Genomic DNA, 18,630 nt, shown 5'->3' with positions numbered 1-18,630 from the left:
TTTTTTGACCTTTGAGGGGACGCCACGGGCAAACTGGTGGGAATCGGGAAAAACGTAAATGATGAAAGTTGTCGTACTCGAAGAGCACTACTTGCATACCAACTTTCATTCGAAACAGTTGAAAACCCGAGGAGCTCGATGCCCAATTTATTGATTTTTTTGACATTTTCCAAGTTCTTGACCTTGGGACGAAAATGAAAAATCGAGCTCTGTGGGGCTATGCAGGTGCCATTGGGCTATCCAAATACCGAAACCCCTGCCAGATTCGACAAACCCCCTCGGAGAAGATGTAACTTGAAATCGGCTAACCCCTAAAAACGCATGTTTTTTGGCGTGGCTCTGCCCATTATGGGCGCAGCACGCCCTTTCTCAGGAAAACACTAGATCATGATATAAACCTCCCACCAAAATTTTATCAGAATCGGATCAAAACCCACAGAGCTCTGCTTGGGACAGACAAACACACACCCATAACAAATATAGTGGTCACTTCCTGATTCGTGAACCAATACATATAACAACTAGAGGGGGAGCACTCGGTGGAGTGCAAAACCTCCGCCGCCAATACTGCAAGGTCACTCAAGTGAACCTGATATCCTATTCATTCAATTTGACGTCAACAGTGCTCAGAGATATAGTTTGCAACTTTCCCTTTTACTTTTAACTTTTACATACTCAATTTATTCGTCATAACTGGATTCCTTGAGACAGAAATTGATTTTACGTGGGTATATCCACCTGAAGTTCCAAAATAAGCCGCAATTATAATTTTGGCATGTTTTTTGTTGGAAATCACTTATAACATGTAGGTAGAAATGCAAAAAAAAAAAAAAAAAAAACAATTTTGTTGAAAAAGAAATTTGCAAAATTTTCTTTTTTCTCTAACACTTTTTTTTGGGGGGGTTGGAAATCACTTAAAACATGTAGAAATGCAAAAAAAAAAATTCAATTTTTTTTTCAAATTGGCCGCCATAGCGGCCATATTGGATTTTGGACCAAGTCCAAAATCTAATGGCATGATCCTTGGACCAGACCGAACCCCCCCCACCATGTTTCGTCGAAATCCGTCAGGGAGTTTTTCCGTAATACTGTTCACAACCAAACAAACAGAAAGGGGTGAAAACAGTAACCTCCATCCATCTTCGATGGCAGAGGTTAACTCGAGGGGGGGCACTCGGGAGAGTGCAAAACCTCCGTCGCCAATACTGCTGGGTCACTCAAGTGAACCTTATATCTTATTCATTAAATATGATGTCAACAGTGCTGACAGTTCTAGTTCTTTTCTCCAACATTTTTTTTGGGGGGGAGGGGTTGGAAATCATTTAAAACATGTAAAAATGCAAAAATAAAAATAAAAAAAATATCGAAATTTTGTTGAAAAAAAAGTTGCAAAAATTTTTTTCTCAAACACTTTTTTGGGGGGGTTGGAAATCACTTAAAACATGTAGAAATGCAAAAAAAAAATTATGGGGGGTAACAATTTTTGGGGGGGGGTGGAAATCACTTAAAACGTAAAAAAAAAATTTCTCAAACAATTTTTTTTGGGGGGTTGGAAATCACTTAAAATATGTAGAAATGCAAAAAAAAAATTTTGGGGGGTGGGGTAAAAAAAAATTTGGGGGGGGTTGGAAATCACTTAAAACATGTAAAAATGCAAAAAAAAATTTTCTCAATTTTTTTTTGGGGGGGGGGGGGGAACCAAGTCCAAAATTTAATGGCATGATCCTTGGACCATACCTAACCCCCCCACCAAGTTTCGTCGAAATCCGTCGAGGAGTTTTTCCGTAATACTGTTCACAAACAAACAGAAAGGGGTGAAAACAGTAACCTCCATCCATCTTCGAAGATTGCGGAGGTTAAATAAGTATCATAAAACCACACAAAACAAGTCCTGGTGGGGGTCTGCAATCTTTAATTACTCGTTCTAATTTGTGTATGTCCTGTTCACATATATTCAGGTACTTGAGTTGCACAATGATGTTAAAATGGCTCAGAAAATCAAAATGAATCTCTTGGAGTTTTCTGTTTTATTTCCAAAACATTACACAATATACAAACTATTTGCAGAAACTATTCTGCAATGTTGATAAACTTTCTGGTTTTTCAGGAAAAGCTTTAGTCCAGAGATCTTACCTGAAAACCAAAGGTAAATATATACATTTTTTTTCCTGAACAACATAAAGGTTTGTTTGTAAGCAAGGTGACAAGGGGAGGGGAGGGGGGGGGGAAAGGAAAACTCACTGAAAGGGGCAGTGTGGTAACAGGTTGATCCAACAAGGGCATGAATGAGCATTAAAGAGGAAGGGACCAATCGGGAACCTGCAAGGAAGAGGTTTGGGTTATGTCTGGAAAATGGGGGATAGAATAGATGGTGTCAAGTTTGGGGTGATGTCGGTTGGTTATTCTGCAAATATTACAGAAAATGTGCAAATCCTGTGCATTGTTTTTTTGTTTTTTTCTCTTCCAAGGATCCTAATAAAGCATTTTGATAAAGGTGCTGCACATCTGTCTCTTTATACATCCTGATGGAGAAACATCTGTCCCATGATGGACAGCCTGCTGGTATAAGGCTGGCTTGGAGCACTCATTACAGGGATTTTGGGTTTGCGATTACTTTTCCCTTCCCTAGAATCTAGCATGTTAGATTTGTCATCAGTTCCAGTGGAGGAAGGGGTGCGTTCATACGACTTAACACGCAGTCTTGCATCTTCAAACTGAGTGTGAACCTGCATCTGCTCCTCCTTGAAACGGTTGCAGCAGTAGAGTGCAGCAGGGTCGATCGGATGGGCCTCTGTGTTGAAAACGTATCCACCAGCATTGAGGATGCATGGTCCAAATGGGGTGCTGATGCTGTCCCAATGTGTCCCGGTGTTGTGCAGGAAGTTTTCTGGATCAAACAACAAGTACAAGTACTTTGTTGTTTCTGCCAGGAAAAAAGACTCCATGCGGTTGTCGAGTTTGTGGTCATGAACATCCTTTATCTGGTGGATAAAGGAGTTTGGGTCAGAAAACTGGTTTGAGAGTGGAGCAGGGTCAGGTGTAAAAGATTTCAGATAAAGGGAAGGAGCTAGCAAAGAGGATTGGAGTGGTTGACAGAGGAGAAGGGGGTACGTGAGGAGGGAGAGAGTGGGGAGGGGAGAATAGAGAGGGTGGAGAGGAAGGAAGGAGAGGGTGGAGAGGAAGGAAGGAGAGGGTGGGGAGGAAGGAAGGAGAGGGTGGGGAGGATGAGTGTGAGGCTTGTTTTAAGTATGACCTCCCTCAACTCCTTTATGTCCCACCTCTCTTAACCCCTCACTCTCTTTCATTCCCTCGACTCTTCACCCATACCTCCATTGCCCCTTGGCTCCTTGCCTCTTCCCTCCCTCCACTTCGCATTCCTTGACACCTCACTTCCACATCTCATCCTTCCCTCCCTCATGCTCCCACCCCTCATCCTTCCCTCCCTCCCTCAATCACTTGCCCGTCTCTCCATTGATAGTTGCCCGTCCCTCGGCAGCTCACCCCATCCCTCCCTGCACTGCTCGCCTCGTCTCACCCTCCACCACTCGCCACTTCCCTCCATCCCTCCCACCCTCAATTGCTCGCCCTGCACAGAAATATATTATGGATTGAGGTATTTGAGACAATATAATCACCGTCGCATGGCCGCATGAGACTGAAGAAATCTTCTCGATGGCTTCCAATACATCTTGACCGAGGTGCAGCAGGAAAGGATCCTTGGTTGCGCGGTAGAGGTACATGGCACTCTCGACAAGCTCTGCACACAGTGAAAAAAAATAAGCAAGTGTGCTTCCTCTGAGTTGTCTTGCCATTCCTCATCTGATGATGTGAGCTTTATATGTTCAGTCTCCATTCATAAAGAGAGATACAGTATACGAGTACTGTAGTTATGCTGCCCAATGGTAGTGTTGCATCCTCACCAGGACGCAGTGGATAGCCCTCACGCTTGTCCACGGGCATGCTATGGGGGATGTTGTAGAACTCTGGCAGGCCCCCATACTTCTGCCACACTTGATGGTAGTTGTGTAAAGTTTTCATGGCACTGTCAATGTCACCAGCCAGGCTCTACCACAGACAGACATTCCACCTCTTCAACAGCGAGGGACACATCCGTTGCACACGTGACTGTGCTGTTTATGTAGTTACTTTAATCACTGACTATCAACAAAACTTGAGCAAAAAGGTGTCAAACTGAGCATCTTTTAAAAAAAAAAAGGTTCACACAATTTTAATATCTTGCATTAAATTCTTTTGAAAGAAATAGTAAACCTTCTCCCTTCATGCTGTCATAGTTCCAATTGTGGACACACAAATACCACAATCAAGGGCAGAGATGGGAGACTCACCCAATCTGGTTCACTTCCTACCTCAGTGATAATTTGCCCGCACTCAAGCAATCGGTTGTGTATGTAGAATGTCTGTACGTAGGTGTCTGCATTTTGTACAAAACGTACATTGAAAACTGTTCACCGGAGGAAATTGAAACTTTACCACATGTTACATGACCATTTGATATGAAACGGAAGACCAAAAAAGAACCTGAAGAAGTAAAGAGCACAGATGGAGTCATCAGGAGGATCCTGGATCGGATTTGAGTGTCAGCCGCTCCTCCACTACCCTCAAAAACCCATCCAGGCGCAGCCAAGTGAGCCGTACAGAAAACATTCTGCAAGAATTCCCTTCTCCTTCGACAGATTGATAACGAAAGAGAGAAATAGAGAGTGAAAGAAATGAAAGAGAAGAAAAAAAACAAGAATTACAATGAATGAAGAGAATTGTGAAAAAAAAAATAGAAAGAAATGTGAAGGAACAAAGAACAAAAATGGCGGGAAGAATCCGGGCAGATAGATTTCAGCAGTTACTCCCCAGGCTCAAACGCAGCAACATGTAAAAGCTACCAGAGTCTGTTATATGAAACAAAAAAGTGAATGAATAATTACGGGCCCCAGGGTAGTTACCCTAAATCCCCCACCCCCCCCCATCACCCCCAGCACCCCTGCTCGCACCAAGTCCTTCCACAGGGTAAGTATTCTATGACTACCATATCTAGTTAGGAATGTTTTTAACGACACGTTTCAGTATCTAATATCATCACCAATAGCTGCCCTCATGTGTGAAGGTGTACCTTGGAACAACTCAACATCAACAACCACCTTTAAAGTAGGAGATGTGCTTGCAATCAAGATAGCAGATTGGGAAACTTACGTTGAAGCCTGAAAGTGTACAAGGTCATTACAGGTCTGTGCACAACGTGTGCACGCGCTTGTGTGGCAAACTACTCATCGTCTCATCATTGTGACGGTAACGCAATGTGGTGCTGCACAACACGATTCACGGATGTTGGGCATGTGGTTGTGCTCATCATGGGGATATTATCAGCTCATAATTAAAGTGAAGGTTGTTACAGAATTCAAACCATTTATCAAATTTAAAAGTACATTTTACGCAAAAAAAAAACCTGTGCAATCAAAGAAAATCTCTGATGTCATTCAAAATGATATTTCAATGCCTGAGAGCAAGGTATCGGGTTTTAAAATGAAGTACCAAGGGAAAGCGACATACCTGCAGGCCAGGCCAAAAGGCCTCCAGTGACTGGAATACAGGCATGGAAACTGTGCCCTTGGACATGTGGACCCACATGTACCAATCATCATGCTTCATGTACTTCTCAATGACTTGAACATACTCTAAAAAAAACAACAAAAAAATAATAATAATTAAAGCCACACACTCAGATAAACAACACTTGCAGCAATGGATTCACGTCCTCAAGTAATAATCCGTTTTTCGACCACACTTTAAAAAAATCAGATATCCTGAACAAGATCTGATAGTTGTTTAATTTTCCACTTTCCAACCTTTCGGGAGGGACGAGGGGGAGAAATGCAACATTAGACAGCAAATGGACCTTCAGGAAATTTTCCAGCGGTCTCTACAGAGACAGCAATGTTTCGGTTTTCTGGGTCTCTCATGGAGTGTGAAAAGTTCAAACTATTTCCAAAAGACTTTTGAAGGCTTTTTCCACATGAGCAGCAAAAAACTATCCACAAACTTGTCTACTCGAGCAATTTCATGAGCATCGACAGATTTGAATTCTTATGTGGCACGACCATCTGTGTCTGACCGAAGCTGCACGTCCGAACCATTTCAGTGACTAAGAGTGTAAACTTGAGCTGCATCCTCACTTCTACACTGTGTTCCACATCACGTTTGGAGTGAAAATTTCTGTCTGCTTTACAAGGAAATTAAATGTAGACCTCCGTACAAGACCACATAGACAGTGGTGTTCCACCTGAAGCGGTGGTTGTGCAGACCCAAATAAACCCACGGACATTGTCATTGAGAGCAGTTTGCTGGTGACCGCACTTCACCGACCCATACGCTCAGACATTCAGCTGCTTAAGACTGATCTGCACAGATTTGTGAAAGACAGAAATCATGGTCAACATGATTGACAGATTATCAGGAGGTCCTTCAGGAATCACAGCTGTGATTAGGAAGAAAAAAAAAAATCAACTCCATTTGTCTGCAAGTTAATCTGTTCACATGGCCAATCGTAGGATTCATCTTCAATCGTCAACTCCAGCAAGGTACTCACCTGAAAGGTTGTCGATCAACCTCACAAAGATGTTCGCAAAGCGACTGTCAGTGCTGCAGCAATGAGGCAGACACCTTGGAATATATAATAGCCAGACAGGTGCTGTGAGCGATATCAAATCCTTGGCGGGTCAAAACACCAAGGTGATGAAGCACATGTCACTCTTGAAATAATCCGTAGACACATGCATCTGACCAATCTGGATCCAGCTACAAAGTACTGAAACAGTCATATGTTAGTCCTGATGGCAATTTCTCCACCTTCTCTGTTGATGCTGGTGTCTGTCGAAGCAGATGTGGGACACGTCCTAATACAAATAACGTCCTCCTCAACCAAAACAGAAAAACTCTTTTACCTCTTTCAGGTAATCAATGGCATACAAAATCATTCAAAACAGCAAAGAGTGGATACAAATTGGCTCTCATCCGATCGAGAGAACGTCAGAAGTTGATGCGGTTCTGGAGCACGAGATTTAATCAAAGGAGTTTGCATCGTTGTGTTACTCTGGAACACAGCTTTGCTGACATCTTTTTCCATTCCAGAAGTTTCATGTAATGACCCGAAGTTGTCCTCAGTGATAAGCATCAAAATGATGTGGATGCATAGCACTGACATACATGGACGAGGCTTCGGTTATGGAACCTAATACTCATGGATGCAGTGGAAGCCAAACAGTGGGTATCAGACAGAGCCTGGTGTCAAATTCGCACAGAGGTTGCCAACCTTCTTTTCAATGCGAGCTACTTTTGATTAATGAAATAGTTCAAGAGCTACGAAAACATAAATTGAAACTAGGACACTCGGTAGAGCGCATACCTCCGCCACGTAATGCCTGATCAACGAGAACATATTGGGCCCAATATATTTTTGAAATATCATGCTATACAAAACTACATCATTTTAGGCCCCATCTCTCAATGGTGAAGAATTACTTTAAAAATTAAATCATTCTCGCATCCAGATCTGGATTCGGATCTTCACCAAAATCAAATCGATTCGTCCTTGCCACACACCCAACCTGTCCACCAGGTTTCATCCACAACGTTTTGAGGTATCGTACTATACATTAGTTTAGCGCTATCTCTCAATGGTGAAGAATCACTTTAATAATACACCCAAGCGGGTTTGATGGTCAGCTCGGATACAAAACTTGATGCAACCGAGTGTTAATCAACCTTCGCGACTACGAAAAGTGAAAACAGAATTCAAATTGAATATAAAATAAACGCGCGAGGCCGCTCAAAGCAAAAATCTCCGTATTCAAGGAATCATTCCCAATATCATTATACAATTTTCAAACCCACGTTTATGGCCATGAAATAAATACTCTAAGTGTGTGCATTTAATGGCTGTATCCAGGACAGAGCTGGACCCCAACTAAAAAGGACCCTCGGACCACCGAGAAGCTCAATCACTCGCTGCCTGCACATCACGTGAGCAGCCAGCTCGCCGTTGGATGAAATGCCCTAACAAAATCATAAAACGTCCGTTTTTTCACCGGAATCCTTTCAGATACTTGTAGAGCACATCCCCAAACCATCTAAAATATAAACATTAATCTCAGACACGACGAATAAGCAGTCCCTCAGGAGGACAGGTTACGAGGTGAAGCAGTGGTTACGGAAAGCATGTGGTATCCCTTCCAGAGTCTCACGGTTATTTGAATTGAATATATTTTCTTCATGAAAAGTGTGTTTCTGAGCGGATTTGCATGAAAATTATCTTCATTAAACGTGTAGCTACATCAGAAGGTCCCAAAAGTGAAAACAGAAATCAATTAGAGGGGGAGCACTCGGGAGAGTACAAAACCTCCGCCGCCAATACTGCTGGGTCACTCAAGTGAACCTTATATCTTATTCATTAAATATGTCAACAGTGCTGACAGTTATAGTTCTTTTCTCCATTTTTTTTTTTGGGGGGGGGTTGGAAATCACTTAAAACATGTAGAAATGCAAAAAAAAAAAAAAAAATTTCGGGGGGTGGGGGGGTTGGAAATCACTTAAAACATGTAGAAATGCCCCCAAAAAAATTTTTCTCTAAAATATTTTTTGGGGGATAATTTTTTGGGGGGGTTGGAAATCACTGAAAACATGTAGAATTGCAAAAAAGAAAAAAATATCCCCTTTTTTTGGGGGGGTAACAATTTTTGGGGGGGTTGGAAATCACTTAAAACATGTAGAAATGCAAAAAAAAAAAATTCTCTTAATTTTTTTTTGGGGGGGGGGGGTTGGAAATCACTTAAAATATGTAGAAATGCAAAAAATATATTTTTCTTTTTTTGGGGGGGTAACAATTTTTTTTGGGGGGGTGGTTGGAAATAACTTAAAATATGTAGAAATGCAAAAAAAATATTCTATTTTTTGGGGGGGGTAACAATTTTTGGGGGGTGGGTTGGAAATCACTTAAAAATGTAGAAATGCAAAAATATATTTTTTTTTCTCTTAATTTTTTTTGAGGGGTTGTTTTTAACAATTTTTAACAACAATTTTTTAACAACAAGTTAACAACAATTTTTAACAATCGATTTTTTGAGGTGGTTGTTGATGTTTAACAAATTTGTAAAAAGAATGTTTTACACGAATGGGAAGATTACGTGTTCAATGTTTCTGTCATATCTGTTAGAAATGCCAAATCAAGCAGCCATGCAATCTTTGATAATTGGATGGTATCTTTGTTTCTTGACTCCATGAAAACTTTCATTTTTGGTAAGAGTGAAAGAAATCGATGAAGTATCGCTACAACGAAGGAAGGGCTCTTCCGATAACACAGTTCGGTGGCTCTCGCAACCACACCTCTGTCAGCAGTTGTTGTTGGGTCCGGTCAGTTCTGCTCGAACAAGCCCGCTGTACATATGGAAACTTGGACTCAAGATTGATTTGGTAAGTGTGACAACTAAATGAACTTTATTATTGTCTTTCTGTCTATCAAGACCGTGCGTCAATTTTTTTGACCATGTGATTGCAGATTTTTTTTTTCCACGTTTTAATAGGAGCTACTCATTGACAGTTACCAGTCGTTCACGATCTACCTGTTGGAGGCCCCTGGCTTAGCAGTTAGGTGGCTGTCTTGGGATCTTAGGGTCCTGAGTTTGGGCCCCTGTCAGCAGTTGAATTAACACCATGTGGGGTTAACTCAGCCTGTCATCCTTCTGAAGTCAGCGAAATGAATACCTTTGCACTGGTAATCGGGGCACTGCATCTGCGGCACAGCCGCACCCTCAGCCAATGATGCTACCTGCAACCTTGTGCTGCATACGAAGGACGCGGAGAAGGAGGAGGAGGAGGTATCATTGACGATACTGACAGAACAACCGAGGCATAAGGTGTATAGTACTCTATCATCGACACCTGGAAATAATACTCACTCTCAGAACCACATTGTGAACCTCTCCAGGTTACCCCTCCCAATGGAATCACCTTAGTTTACTTCCATTTCGTACCGGTATTACATCAACCAACTTTCCCAGTATAAACTACAAACACTTAACCACTTACCCTGAAACATTTCCATGTATTTGGGTTCTTGGAGTAAAATGGCACCTTTAATAAGATACTCAAAGTAGGAATCGACGCCAGCACCGATTCCTGCATCTTCAGCCACCCAGTGGGAATTGTTGACATTGATGTGGTTCCCAACCTGTGGGAAAAGGAAATCAATACAAATCCCTGTCACGAATTGAAAATCACATCGATTCGGAAAACGGTTGCTGTATGACTATCTTACCAGGCCGATATCGGAGCGCGACTCCCACAGGGCTCGCAGTGCACGCCGAGCTGCCTCTTCAAATGCAGGGTCACCCGTGAGACGACTCAGAGTGGCGAACTCGAGGATGAACGTCCCGACACCAGCCGTGCAGGTAACGGGTGTTTCAGTAGCATATACACCATGCAGCAGGTTCACGGTGCCATAAGGCATGCCCGTTTTTGTGTGAAAGGCTACGCACATGTACACGCACCACCCTTGTGCGTCAGTAACATGTGACAAAGCAGAGCAACCACAATAACCTAGAAGCAAGTTGAATGTATTGCCAAGATTTCCACCCACTGGACTATCGACAAATACTTCTGTACAAGCACCTTTTATGCACAAATTCAGACTTAAGAGAACAAACCTACAAAAAGACAACGAAGATCGAACAATTGGGATCAAATAGTCATGAAAGACCAAGCGAAGCAGCATTACTTAGAAAGGACTACCTGGCAGTAACTTGCGTGCAGCATTTTCTGCTAGACGAAGCAGAGGACCAGTACAAGGCCAGCCAGGCTCCAGATCAATGCCAGCCATCTTGGACAGCATATGAGCAGAGAGCAAACCGCCCACAACTACGCAAACAATTGAAATGCAATCATTTCCTCATCCTTGCTTCACAGCCTTTCAGTTTAAAAAAGGTCACTTTGTACACGGTTCTTGAATAGCGACGTTGTTGGGAAATGGTTAAGTTTTATACAAGATCAGGGCATTGTGGAGTTGTGGAACCTCATCATCAAGGTTTTGAAGACATATGATAGCAATGAAAAGTACATTCACTCAAGAACAAAAAACAAAAGAGAAATCGACACAAACACGTCAATGGAAATGCCTTCACCCGCTTGATGTCAATGCACCGATTACGTTTGATCTCAATTAAAAAAATTAACAAGCGAAAAATTAAAGGTCACATGAAAGTAACCGAGAGAAGTAGAAGAGAGAAAATATCAGACGTGTCGAACCCGAGTTGTGGTGTGTAAAATGATTGTTAAATGGTACATGACCTTTGATATGTTGAACCCAAAATAGAATCAGTTCATCTTTCTATTACAGTCTTTACTTGTGTCATGTTTGGTTTAAATCCCTGCACTGGCTCACAAGTCATGGTAACAAATAAGTACCCCGTGGGGGACAGATGATTGTTTCCCCCAACAGGTGGGGTGAAAATGAGGGATGAGGGGGAAGGGGGCATGGACCCCTTTTCTGAAGTGGTATGTACGGTCATGGAGAACACAACTTAAGTTAATGGCATGGTCCTTATGTTTCATGAAGAGCTTGGTCTGCATCTGACCATCGGTTTCTGAGAAGATTTTTAAATAAGTTACCTGAATTTAAGGCAAAACCCCCCTTTTCAGCCTCTTATAGGGGACAGATCTGAATGGGGAGCACAACTCCATGAGACCTCATGTATTGTACCGAATTTGGTCCATAATCGATCATGTAGTTCGTGAGAAAAACACGTTTCAGTGAATATGAGAGATAAGGGGAGAGAAGCCGTGGCCCCCTTTCCAGAAGAGATACGGCCACGGGGAGCACAACTGAAGGTTAGGGCATCGTCACGATGCCTGCTTGGCCAGTTTGGGCTGGATCTGGTTGTCAGTTTCTGAGAAGATTATTTTTGAATGCAACACCAATATTTGGGGCAAATACCCCCTTGAACCCACTTTAACTTGTCAGATCCGGATGGAGAGTACAACCCCATGAGACCTTGCTGTTCTGATGCATCGTACCAAATTTGGTCCATATCAGTCAGGTAGTTTGTGAGATGTTCTAATCAAATGTTAATGTATATACAGATAGTGGACAAAAAAAAGGAAGAGAAACACCAATGTAAAGTCACTTAATCGGACGTTGGGCCACCACAAGCGGCCAATACGTTGTGTATGCGCCGTGGCATAGACTCTACGAGCAACTGGAATTCTGCAGGAGGGATGCACGATATCCACTCCGTGGCCAAACCATGCCATCCTCACCCCCAATGCCACGATACACCAATCTCTCAAACTTAAACCCCAATGTCTGATTTATATTTGGAAGGGGCACGAGAACATAGAATGGATCAGCATGTAACAGAACAAAAACAACAATGTAAAGAGTGGGGCACACCAACAGCAGGGTTGAGCGACAAAATAGAGGGAGACCTGGATAAAGAAGGGATGTGGGAGAAAAAAATGATTGGTAAGAGAGGACACATGGGGTAGACAAGATAGACACAGAAGGAAACTGTCAGGAAGAAAAAATGGAAACTTGAATGGGCTTGGAGGGATTAACGGGAGTAGAAAAGATCATGGTTGTGGATGGGGGATGACCTGAGAAGGTGGTGAACAGCTGTCTTGGAACCCTGGAGAGAATAATGAGATTAAAGACACCGATAACGTTGGTTTCACAGGTGGGGGGGGGGGAGAGGAAAGAACGAGTGGAGATGACCAATGATTGTGTATTTTAAACACTTCATTATAACGAAGAAACAGGGTGGCAGAAAAATCCAAAAAGCTCTTGACTTGTCCTTAAGTCGATTCAAGGCAAGATACATGAACACCGGTTCTTGGGGCATTCGGACACAAATCTTATACAGTGCAAACGTTGTTTATCGCAAGGACATTCATTTCTAAATACGAATGGCAACAACAAACGTTGAGGAAACCATATCTACTTCATAAATCCATTGGAGATGTTTCACCTCGAATGTTAGTTTCAAATACAGACACGTTCACATCCTGCGTAAAGTCGATGGTGTTTTGGAGCAAACGTGAAACGCGGCGGAACTCGCTCGTATTCCCAAGTACCTGGAACACATGAACACGTGAACACACACATGGTCACGAGTAATGTGATCTCATATTCCCAAGCCTTGCGTGCTCATATTCCCAAGTACCTGGAACACACGAACAAGTGAACACACACACGAACACACGCATATTAGCACTCCGCTTGACATGGAGATGATCGGTATTAAGTGAAAGCAATTAGTGAAGATTTTGTGGCTTGTTCACAATATGCGATTTTTGAAAAGATGTATGAATGCTAACGAGGGCTTTCGCGCATGCAGTGTGAGTGTGAGTGTGAGTGTGAGTGTGTGAGTGTGTGTGTGTGTGTGTGTTTTCAGTGATTCGGTCCTACTCATCCAGCACTTTTAACCTGTCATTGCTTGGGAAAAAAAATCTGTCAGTGAAGTCGTCTTTGTAACATCATTGAAACGAAAGAGTGGCAATTTCAGAATGGTCAACCATTATTGTTCTGTTCCTCGATGCAAATCGGACTCAGAGAAATACGATAAATATCCGTGGATGAGACTGAGGTGTTCAGTACCTATAATTTCCTGTAAATACAAGCTCGCAGCCACAGTGGATATATATATATATATACATATATATATATATATATATATATATATATATATATATATATATATATATATATATATATATATATACATACATACATACATACACACACACACACACACATATATATATATATATACACACATATATATATATACATACATACATACATATATATATATATATATACACATATATATACATACATACATACATATATATATATACACATATATATATACACATATATACACACATATATATATACACATATATATACACATATATATATATATATATATATATATATATATATATATTACACATCCCTCCTGCAGAATACATACATACATACATGTGGAATGTGACAAGCACTTCCCCTGATCTCCATTGGACATAGTCCTACACCAAAGCATCACCTCCAATCGAGAGGCATCAGCCCAGCAACTCTGTCAAATATCAAACATCAAAAGTCCTTTGGTGTCAGACAATGTCCATTGGAGATCGGGGGAGTGCTCGTCTCACTCTACATGTTTTGATTAACCCGCCGATCGCATCACGTACCTGCTGGTTGAATGTTTTACACGAGTGGGAATAATCGTCTGGGTGGGAGAAAGACAGTTGTTCTTTGCGGATTATACGGTTTCACAGTGTGACACATAATCCGTGGCAATGCTCACCATAAGTCAGGAGTTGTGTCAGATATATATATATATATATATATATATATATATATATATATATATATATATATATATATATATATATATACATACATATGTTGGGATTTTTACCTTTTTCTAAAAAGCTTTGTTTCTTCCCAAATCAATTCATTCGCCTGCAGTTAATTAAAATATATTCCTGCTTGGGACATTGTGTGCGAGATAAGGAAGGTTTAACCTTGAGTGATTCAAGGGAGAATTGTGTAGCAGAATCTGGGAGGAAAATCTCTGATCTTACTTATCGGTTTGATATATATTGCCAGGATATAAGCCAGCTGTTAATCCAGCTGGTCCTGGGTTGAAGGAAAGGACAATGTGTAATGCCATTTGTTAAAGATAAAACCGAGTATATAAGGGAGTGGCTCAAACTTTTCTGGCAGAGCACTCTCCGGTTCCCTGAGGCAAGAATTGTGGTGCCTGGGGTGTGCTCTCCGTGCACACGTATTAATCTTTAATAAACAGTTTTCTCTCAAGTACATCGACGATTCGACGTCTTCATGTCTTAAGTGAAGGGTGATCACGCCTCGACGTATATATATATATATATATATATATATATATATATATATATATATATATATATATATATATATATATACATATATATATATATATATAAAAAAAACTCTCATCTTGTATATATGGATGGATGTTCCCAAAATACAGCCAAAACGGTACACGATAGCACAAAAATTTTAGGGCCACCTTACTCACCATTCGCCTGCGGTGTGCAGTATCAAGTTTTGTTCAAATCGGGCAACGAAAAAATTATTTAAAAAAATCAATTCCCAATTCAGTCAAGTACTCTTCAGGAGAATTTGATCAATGCGAACAACCTCAGCGGTATAGTTCGCTGGAGCTATTATTTTTTTTTTATCAACTGCCATCACAACGGGAACCCAATAGGTTCACGGGTCGTCTAGTGTATATATATATACATATATATACATATACATATATATATACATACATATATATATATATATACATATATACACACATACATATATATATATATATATATATATACATACATATATATATATATATATATATCTATATACATATATATATATATACATATATATATATATATATATATATACATATATATATATATATATATATATACATATACATATATATATATACATATACATATACATATACATATACATATACATACATATACATATATATATATTCCAACTTCAGTGCAAATTCACCCCAACTCTTAATCTATTTCTTCCAAACTCCTTCCCTGTTTATACCCCCTCCTTACTCCTCCCATCTTGCCTCCCATCCTACCTCCTCTCTTATCATCTCTTCACCGTCCTCTGCCTCACTAACAGTTCCCCCTCTGGTATTTTCAAACATTTGTAGGCTCCATTCAAACCTAACAAATATCTCACTCTCATTCAGTACACCCCACAATATCTCAAACATGCTCTCTCTCTTCCTCTCATCACACCTCCTCCTCTTCCCACCCCCTCAAATATTGTTCCTCCCCACCCCTGCCCGCTCCCATATTTACAATACCACAACCCAGTCTCATTCTTCTCTTCTCCCCACCCCTCCCTTATGACCGTGCCTACTCTCATTGTCTCCCTTCCCTCCCCTCCCTCTCAATTCAGCCACCTCCTTCGCAAAAGGAAGGGAGGGGTGGGGAGAAGAGAAGAGACTGCCTATGAGAAGAGACTTCTCCCCCCCCGCACCATCGCAAAAGCCCCCCTACACCTTTCTCCCTCAATTTCTCTCCCCCCATCACCCTTGCCTATCAAATCTCCCCCTCACTCCCTCTTCTCAAAGCTGCCCCCTCACACCCACAAACCTGCCGCCTTCCCCCCACCCTCTCTCTTAAATCTCATTCCCCCAGCTCCTCCAATCTGCCACTTCCCTTTGCCCTCTCTCATATTACTCCCCACTGTGATGCATCCCTTCACCACTGTTGGGGAATATTCCTCTGTATTGTCTCACTGGTATCAGTCATGTACTTATTGCCTGCTGAATTCATTTTTGTTAAACCTATAACCTAACTGTCTTATCCTGTATTCCTTTGTCCCGCTTCTGGACTTTTGTTTAACTCTCTCCAAGTCCAAGGTGACCTGCTTGATAACACTGCAACTTTTGCCATTAATCATGTCATTCGCTGTCCAGTTGGTGGACACGTATTACATTTCTGTGTTCTTTTAACCTATATGCTTATCAGACCTCTCTCTGCTCCCAAATGTCTTTTTTATGTCCTCTCTCCGCTCCCAAACAAATCTATCAGGAAAATGTAAGTTGCGAGAGGGAAGAATTCATTGTGGATGCTTACATCTGGTGCGTTTGAACTCCTTGGTACAAAAGTTAAAATAAAATTTTCTCTGAAGGAAAGTGCTTTCTGTTATGGACAGTGAATTAATCGGTGTCTTTCATTTGAGGAACAGGATTTACATCGAGTCGGCTAAAACGTTAAAAATAAAATTCCACAACAACTACAGAATTCTTCAACACCACCCAGCCCTCTGTCCTACACATCCGACCCTCTCTCTCCTTGCTCTTCTGCAATCTCCTACATAATGTCAATAACTCGCCCGACCTCCACCTCTCCTCCCTCACACTACCCTCCCCCACACTACCCTCCCCCACCACTCCCATGCAGCCAAAGCCTCCTACTCTCCCTCTTCCTTCACAGTGTGGACCTCAAACATCTGGGTACTTTGCTCTAATTTGACTGATCTCTCCGTAGAGGTTGCCACTGACAAACCAGACATAGTCTGGTTAACAGAAACTTTCCTCCTTCAAGACATTTCTGAATCCTTAGTTTCTTTCCCTGGTTACTCAATCCTCCATTATGAGAGACCTGAGCCTCGTCCTGAAGGTGGAGTTACTCTCTTTATAAAAAAACTATTCCTCACTCTCTATGCAATGCCCTCACTCATTCACACCCTCACGAATACCTCTGGCTACGGCTTCCCTTCCGCTCCCACCTCTTGTTTATATGTGTATTGTACCGTCCACCAAACAGTGATGACTCCATTTACATCTCGCTCGCTGAAAACATGGATCAACTTCTATCCTCTCATCCAAACTCTCTCTTCCTCATATGTGGTGACATCAATTGTCATCATGCCAGTTGGTCGGGTGTGGGTACCTCTCTCACCTGCCATGGCACCTCAGCAAAGGACTTCTGCAACTCATTGGGACTGACTCAATCTGTTAACATCCTGACCCAGATCTCAGCCAACAGTACTCCATCTCTTCTGGATTTGATTTTGACCCATTTCCCAGAAATGTCTGCTGTTCTTTTTCTCCAATCAGTTCATCTCACCATTTGCTTGTTAAAGTGGTCATCTCTCTGGCCGTAACTAGAGAACCACCTCAGTGCCGACGAGTCTGGCATTTCATTCAGGCCGACTGGAGGGTCTTCAAGCAAACTTCTAGACTGGTCTCCCATTTCTAATCTCACCGACATCAACTCATCCTGGGAATGTTTTCAAAGAAATTTGCTCTCTCTCATGCACAGATTTAGCCTATCTTGTCTTCAATTGCCCTACCACCCTTCCTCCCACCCATGGTACACTGAAGCTTGTGGAGAGGCTGTTGCACTGAAACAACTTCCCTTCGCTTCATGGAAGGCAAATGCTACTGAAGGCAATCTCAGTTCCTTCCACAAAGGTTGGAACAAGTGTGTCTACCCTAAGGAAAGCCAGGAAACAACATCTTTCTCATCTCAAGTCTGAACTCTCAAACCTGTCTCCCTCCTCCAAAAATCTGGTGGTGTCTGGTTAAGTCTGTTCATGATGTATGTCCCCCCTCTATCCCTCCCTTACCTCAAATGGCTGCACAGCTGATACTGCACGCGAAAAGGCTAAATGTCTAAACTCTGTGTTTGCTTCTAAACCTTGTCCCAAACCCATCGCTTTCTGGAGCCACCTAACCCAGTTGCACCTAGCTGTTTCTGGACGCTGTGTCCTTTTCTCCTGACAAAGTGGAGAGCTTGCTGTCAAACCTCGACTCAGATTCTGAAACCAGTCCAGATGGCATCAGCCCTCGTGTGCTAAAAACCTGCTCTGCTGCTCTTGCTCACCCTCTCTCTGATCTATTCACCCTCTCATTTGCTCAACGTCATCTGCCATCTACTTGAAAATCAGAAACCATTACCGCCCTACATAAAAAGATGAAAAACAGATCCCTGCAACTACAGACCAATCAGCCTTCTCCCTATCATCAGCAA

The 18,630-nt window shown here is 41.8% G+C and overlaps 2 protein-coding genes across 3 annotated transcripts in view; one reads left to right on the top strand and one right to left on the bottom strand.

Moving 5' to 3' along the window:
- LOC147023984 (interleukin-20 receptor subunit alpha-like) overlaps nucleotides 1-18,630 on the top strand; it is a 144,270-nt gene that overhangs the window by 19,185 nt on the left and 106,455 nt on the right. The gene's annotated exons all lie outside the window — the stretch shown is intronic.
- EDEM2 (ER degradation enhancing alpha-mannosidase like protein 2) overlaps nucleotides 1,686-18,630 on the bottom strand; it is a 64,775-nt gene continuing 47,830 nt past the window's right edge. For both annotated transcript variants that reach the window (XM_085890091.1, XM_085890090.1), the window contains exons 5-12: nucleotides 13,026-13,131; nucleotides 10,795-10,920; nucleotides 10,322-10,533; nucleotides 10,093-10,234; nucleotides 5,563-5,687; nucleotides 3,921-4,065; nucleotides 3,636-3,757; nucleotides 1,686-2,981 (exon numbers count right to left, since the gene is read on the bottom strand). In XM_085890091.1, coding sequence (XP_085746217.1) covers nucleotides 2,514-2,981; nucleotides 3,636-3,757; nucleotides 3,921-4,065; nucleotides 5,563-5,687; nucleotides 10,093-10,234; nucleotides 10,322-10,533; nucleotides 10,795-10,920; nucleotides 13,026-13,131 — 1,446 coding nt within the window. In that variant the 3' untranslated portion in view covers nucleotides 1,686-2,513. The remainder of the gene's footprint in view (nucleotides 2,982-3,635; nucleotides 3,758-3,920; nucleotides 4,066-5,562; nucleotides 5,688-10,092; nucleotides 10,235-10,321; nucleotides 10,534-10,794; nucleotides 10,921-13,025; nucleotides 13,132-18,630) is intronic.

Source organism: Eptatretus burgeri, chromosome 7 (genome assembly GCF_056783735.1).
Source record: "Eptatretus burgeri isolate ZD-2024b chromosome 7, Ebu_testis_v1, whole genome shotgun sequence".
In the NCBI taxonomy this organism is placed as follows: domain Eukaryota; kingdom Metazoa; phylum Chordata; class Myxini; order Myxiniformes; family Myxinidae; genus Eptatretus; species Eptatretus burgeri.
The sequence above is the reverse complement of the archived record's forward strand: the minus strand, read 5'-3'. Positions and strand labels throughout refer to the sequence as shown.